General features: G+C 33.4%; 1 protein-coding gene across 1 annotated transcript; it reads left to right on the top strand.

The window, feature by feature from the left end:
* Positions 1-3,055: 3,055 nt before the first annotated feature.
* LOC108693331 (docking protein 1) lies at positions 3,056-6,253 on the top strand. Its single transcript, XM_018202222.1, has 3 exons — positions 3,056-3,785; positions 4,361-4,534; positions 4,652-6,253. The coding sequence occupies exons 1-3, from the start codon at positions 3,714-3,716 to the stop codon at positions 6,080-6,082; spliced, it is 1,677 nt and encodes a 558-aa protein (XP_018057711.1). The 5' UTR covers positions 3,056-3,713; the 3' UTR covers positions 6,083-6,253.
* The last annotated feature ends 441 nt before the right edge of the window (positions 6,254-6,694 follow it).

Below are 6,694 nucleotides of genomic sequence, written 5' to 3'. Positions count from 1 at the left end.
ATATATAATTGTATATATGTATATATATATATTTTAAGTATAACTGCAGATGTTATTGCAAGGATAGAAATTGTTTATGCGAAAAATAAATTTGCAAGAGAATAAAAATTGTAAAAGTGTAAAAAAATTTGATCGTCTGACACCAAAAATCTTTCACCATTTTTCTTAAATAAGATGTTCTATTTGTCGTTTATATTATTTTTTTTTTAAGCAGATAGAATTTCTTTTTTAATATTTTTTTTTATAATATGAAAAATATCTGTAGAGTAAATAATACACATAAAATACTATATAAAGTAGTCATAAAAAAGGTTTTTAAAAACTTGAAGATTTCATTACTCTTTACTAGAATTAATGTTAAATGCAGTAAAAGTAGTAAATAAAAAGTAGATATTGTTAACAAAAAATTAGGCAAGATTAAATAAGTTTTTTATTACTCAATTTTATTATATATTATCTGTTATTTACACGATATCTCTTAGCGAGCAAAATATGAGACGGAAAAGTTATAAATGTGTTGCGGTCTACCACTTCTCTCCGTCCGATGTTAACATGTGATAAGAACCATCCATTGTCTACGTTCTATTATAAATGCTTACGCATCAGGAATAAAGAATCAAAGTGTGGAAACGGAAACTTCATTGCAGAAAATTTAAAAACAGCCTATATATTTTTTATTTAAATTCTTTATGCATTTTATTCAGTAGAAAAATATAAAAATTTATTTTAAAATATATTTAATAAACTAATATAAAAAATATTTAATACACCATAACAAATACAATAAATATTTGTTATTTACAAATTTTACTATCGTCCTTAAATTAAACAGTTAATAACTTGATAACAAATATAATCTAATTCTTGACCCACGCATTATCGCGCAGAATTTTTTACTCTCACTCGTGAGCTCCCCAGCAAACGAAAATGGATTGAAATGAATTGAAATGGATTCAGATTTTCAAAAATATTGATTCACGAATGTTAAAATGAATGCTCAATCCTGAATGCATTTTTATTCATTTATAGGAATTGCATGGAGGATATCTCTATGCTTTTCAATCTAAAAATAATATTAGCCTTTTCTGTGCATTGTGAATACTGTTCAATTCAAAATTTTGAATAGGAAATGCAGTTTTTTTTTAATCCAATTGCATGCAAATGAATCTAATTGAATCCAATTAAATCCAAAAAAAGGATTCGTTATTTAAAATACGCATTCGGATAGAAAAAAGTTTCAATCCATTTTAATCCATTCTCGTTTGCGAAAAATAAATAATAAAGATTAATTTTTTTTTGTTATTTATCTCGAGATTTTACTAACAAGTAATTATCTAATAAATAATTATCTAATAAGAGCTCCAGCAAACGAAAATGGATTAAAATGGATTGAAATTTTTTTCTATCCGAATGCGTATTTTAAATAGCGAATACATTTTTTTGGATTTAATTGGATTCAATTGAATGCAATTGAATTGAAAAACTGCATTTCTTATTCAAAATTTTGAATTGAAGTACAATATTCACAATTGTTTTTGCACAGAAAAAGTTAATATTATTTTTAGATGGAAAGGCATAGAAATATGCTCCATACAATTCTTATAAATGAATAAAAATGTATTCAGGAGTGAAAATTATTTTAACATTCGTGAATCAATATTTCTGAAAATCTAAATTCATTTCAATTCATTTCAATCCCCATACAGAAAGATTGCAGAAACATTGCAGAATGATTTCACTGAAACATTGCAATATTGTATGATGGTTGTAAAATGTTGCTACGAATCATTGTTGAAATTCCAACAATATTAAGATGTCCGTTTTTTGTTATTATATTGCAACAAAACGTTCCAGCAATATCGCAATGTAATGTATTTAGATAAATTGTTTACGAAGCTCTAAAATGAAAACTATTTTTATACATATATCTCACTAACTTTAATTTTTCTACAAATCACTAGTTCTAGTGATATGTGCCTTCCAAAAACAATATGTTATGATAAAATATTCCAATAAATATAGTATTAATTCTAAAAAATAAATTTATTCGTAAGGATAAAACATGTGTGTGCCCCGAACAAACTACAAATATTATCCACATTAATAATACAATCGCTTGGTAAGTTAATCATGGGTTAAGTTAATCGCAGTGATTCTTTTTAATTCGAAATCACTCGGAGTCAATTGAAATCGATTAAAAAATAACGGTATGAAATTTATCAATAAAGTTCGAGCGCTGATTTATTCTTGCGTTTACATCAAGCATAAACATACATCATCAATTATATAATTAATATTTCGATAAATCGTTTTCAATAGATTAATTGCTTATCTGATAACAATGCATTGATTGAATCCATACTCGATATTATACAATCTTTTGATTTCATATTTAAAATAAATATAAAACTTAGCTAATGAAATGACCGTCAAATAATAGATTTTAGAATCAATAAATTTTTAGAATCAATAAATTTTTTATTTAAATATAAAATGAATTATGTTAATTATTATATCATAAAAACTATTAAACTAAAGTACTACATAAATATTGTAAAAATTTATATTTTTATATTATTATTATTGTAACAATTAAAGAATTAAAGTTTTGCAATGTTTGTGAAATATTACAAACATATTACTGACATTTTGCAGACATTAATTTACATTTCTGTAATACCTCTGCAATGTTACATTGCAATCTGTAATACTGCAACATTGCAACAATATTGTTTCAATCTTCTGTATTGTATGAGAACATTTTTTCACAATTGTGTGTTTTGCACAGAAAAAGCTAATATTATTTTTAGATTAAAAGGAACAGAGATGCTCCATGCAATTCCTATAAATGAATAAAAATGCATTCAGGATTGAAAAGTATTCATTTTAACGTGAATCAATATTTCTGAAAATCTGAATCCATTTCAATTCATTTCAATCCATTTTCGTTTGCTGGATTGTTGCAAATACTTTGCTCCGCGTGAAGTACAGTATATACATACATTGCCGGCCACGCTGAGTTGAGGACAGCGATTCGAACGACATCGTGCGTGCGCGCGTGCAGTCCGGTCACGGTGTGCTATCCGCACGTTGGTGTACGCAGTGCGGACGGTTAATCTCGTGGACGTGTCCGGCGCAGTCCGCCCTGTCCGCCGTAACGAATTGGTTGGTGTTTGGTTTTGGGGAGTACACTCAAAGTATGCTACGCATACGGCACGGTGCGTAACGTGTGTGTCGCACTGTGCGTTACGCGGAACATCATACGCGTCATACGTATACAGCACGGTATCGGCATACGGAGTATTACGGAGTAGTACTGGCCCTGAATACTGGCTCATTTGACGATTCTCTCATTCGCGTTCGCGATAGTCACACATTGGCGAAGTGTTATAATATCTCCTCTCCCTCTCTCTTTCTCCCCGGTCTGGCATGAAATGTCAAGCGTCCTGCGTTACCATGGGCTGAATCTCGACGTGCCGTAGCTGTCAGATATCGCGCGAAGAGGCGAGAGAAATACGTACCCGGGGGAAGTATTCGGGAGTTAGAGCGACAAGCTCAAGAGACGGGAAGGCCGGAGTGAAAGTGGAAGTAAAATCGCACATTCGAGTCTCTTTTCCTCCTTTTCCGTCATAAACGTATTTTCCTAGTGGACGGGGACGAAACAAAGGGTTTCCATCAACGCGCCGACCCGTGCCGATGTTCGATCGCCAGCGATGGAGCCCGAGGAGCCTCTTATGCAGGGGATACTGCTGCTACCGCCGCAAGGAATGCTAGGCCAGCTCAAGGTTAGTATTCACGACAGAGATAAATTCCGTGGGATGCACCACGTTGACGCGATACTCGATATCGCGATATCGCGCTCGACGCATCATCCGTAAACGGCTGTTCCTCTCTTCCCTTTTTTTTTCGCACTCCTCTTTCGCTGCTTGACCTGCAACAGGTACACAACGTATGCCACATGCCAACACACCCTTTAAACGGTTTAAAATATTAATATAATAAAAATATAAATATAAAATACAGGAACGAATTGCATTTTACATTCTGTCGCTCTTACATTATTTAACTCGGTACTTATTCAGTTTAGCCCTCCTCAACTTCTTCAATATTTAATTTATATTGATAGAAATGAGTACAAAACTTTTAGAATGAATCTTACTCTGAAAAGTGAAATTTCTTTTAAAGACTGAAGATTGAGCTATCTTTTTCAAGACTGGCTCAATTTTCATTTTTTAGAGTGAAGATTCCATTTTAAAGAATTTAGAAAGCCGATAATATTTATTTTATATATATTGTTTATTCTATATATATTTATATAACAGGAAAATTTCAAGTAAACATAAGTGTCCATTTGTTTCAGAAAACCTGGCACAAGAGATTCTGTCAGCTTTTCAGAACAAGTAATTACGGGATCAAACGCGTCGAGATCTATGACAATCAGGAAGAAGCGATAATGCAGTCCCATTCTCCACGCATCATCACGTTGGATGCCTGCATAAAAATTGCACCCAGCAATCAGTCGCATGTCTTTACCGTACGTATTTATTCTACTCTTGAATTCGTTTCTATGTCGCTTCTTTATCTAAAAAATTTTTCACTGTTAACTGTCTCTAAAAAGACAGTTTTTCATATGTCCATCTCATACACACAGGTAGTGACTAAATCAGGAATACACTATTTTGGCTGTTATTCGGAAATTGAGATGACTCACTGGATCACAGCGTTCCAATTAGTCGCATTCAAGGACAGTGTATCGAATCAAATCGAAGAAAATAACGATCTGTATTGTACTAGTGGAGAAGGTGTATTTTCCGTGAAAGTTGTAGAAACAGATGCGTCTAAGCGGTGTGGATTGGAAGCAAGAAATTATACTTTGATTGTTGCCGCCGTGGACATGAAACTAATGGACGGTGATATTGTTTTATTCACATGGCCATACAGGTATATCAGGAGATACGGATATAGAGATGGAAAGTTCATCTTCGAGGCCGGAAGAAAATGCGAGTCCGGCGAGGGATCCTTTCGCCTGGAGCATGGTAGCCAACAGGAAATCTTCCGATGTATGTATGCCAAAATGAAGTCCATGAAGAAACTGTTGGACGAAGAAAGTAATCCAAATATAGAATGCAACGACACCCAATTTCAGGCAGCCTTATCTATGGAGCCTGGCTCTAGAGCGGCTTTACCACCCTCTTCAAACAATTCTAGCAATTTGATCGATATAGATTTTTCTACGCAAAGTTCTCAGAAGCCTTTGACTTCATCATCGAGTATGGATTCTACAATCTCGTCGAGTAGGTCGATAAATAAGTCCAAGCCCGCCAAACCACCACGAAAATACGTCTTCCCTAATCTGCTCGAGAAAAAATGTCTCGACTCGACAGAATTCCTAGATTTGCCTACATGCGGAGAATATAGAACTATAAGCCAAGGTAATTCCCCGGAATTATCTCATAAGAGTATCAGCAGTGTTATGCGCGAGAACGAAGAGAAACACTCGTATGATTTAGTGGAAATTAGGAATGACGCTTGGAAGACGCACGGTATCGATAGCGTACATCATACAGAAAGAGTAAACTCGAGTCTACCTAGTGAGAGAGACAAGGAGAACGATAACGACGATTTGCAATATGAAATTATGATGCCGATACGGAATCACGATGCATTCCAAAATTCGTGCAAAAGTAAATGCGGCGATAACGCAATTGTCACGCCATCGGCGATACAAAGTATTGCCAAGACAGACGAGTCGGATTACGATAAATTAGAACACTTTGGATCCGCGACGAAACTTAATCAGAAGTCTACGTACAAGTATACGAATTCCTCGCAAAGCATACATTCCAACGTCTCCCACGGGGAAAGTTCTAATCTTGTAAATCCAACGTGGTCTAATTACGAGCTCGTCGAAGATATGTCCGCTATCAGGCTAGCCGACGACAGCCATCTCGGTTATGGAATTATCCGGAAAAAGCCGGATCTTTCTGATACAACTTCCACAAGTAATACCGCGGGTGGTCCACAGCATAAAGTTTTCAACAACAGCGAATATGCAATTGTATCGAAACCAAAAAGGGTATAAAATACCCATACATTCGAGTATCCTTTCAAAATACGACGACCATGCCACAAAAATTCGCTTCTACAAAATTCTTATCTTTTTGTAATTATTTGTAAGGATATGAAGAATATGCTAGTCTACACCGCGTATGGTGAGAATAAAAGTATTTCTTTTGCTTTATAGAATGATTGACACGCGTTGCAAAATGATAAAAATAATTTCATTATTTTCGTATTGTCACATTTGTCCTATATTTTTATTCTTTTTTATTATATTTTTAGAGACTAGTCTTAATTGCTATTATAGATACGATGTCTAGGAAAGTATAAACGTTCAAAAATTCCATAAACATTTATGCCTTCGTATGAAATATATTCTAGTATTGATTAGGAAAGCTCAAAGTGATTAATATTTTATCTAACTGCATTCGACTGATTTAAAATACTACATTCAAAATACTTGTATAGTGTTTTATAGAAACAAAAATGTTTTAATTGATGCCAAAATGACACTAAATCGTTGTAAACATGCAAGTGTGTTAAAATCTTTTGATATTGAATATATGTATCAGTGTACTTAGAAATTTATTATTATATACATTACAATCATAATTTTTTATTGCTACTATTATGT

The sequence above is a fragment of the Atta colombica genome, unplaced genomic scaffold (assembly GCF_001594045.1).
Source record: "Atta colombica isolate Treedump-2 unplaced genomic scaffold, Acol1.0 scaffold9, whole genome shotgun sequence".
Taxonomy (NCBI): domain Eukaryota; kingdom Metazoa; phylum Arthropoda; class Insecta; order Hymenoptera; family Formicidae; genus Atta; species Atta colombica.
This window is presented reverse-complemented; position numbering and strand designations above follow the sequence as displayed.

Coding starts and splice junctions, on each gene's coding strand:
- LOC108693331 (XM_018202222.1), top strand. CDS start 3,714: ATGGAGCCCGAGGAGCCTCTTATGCAGGGGATACTGCTGCTACCGCCG. Junction 3,786..4,360: donor GAATGCTAGGCCAGCTCAAG/GTTAGTATTCAC, acceptor CATTTGTTTCAG/AAAACCTGGCACAAGAGATT. Junction 4,535..4,651: donor ATCAGTCGCATGTCTTTACC/GTACGTATTTAT, acceptor TCATACACACAG/GTAGTGACTAAATCAGGAAT.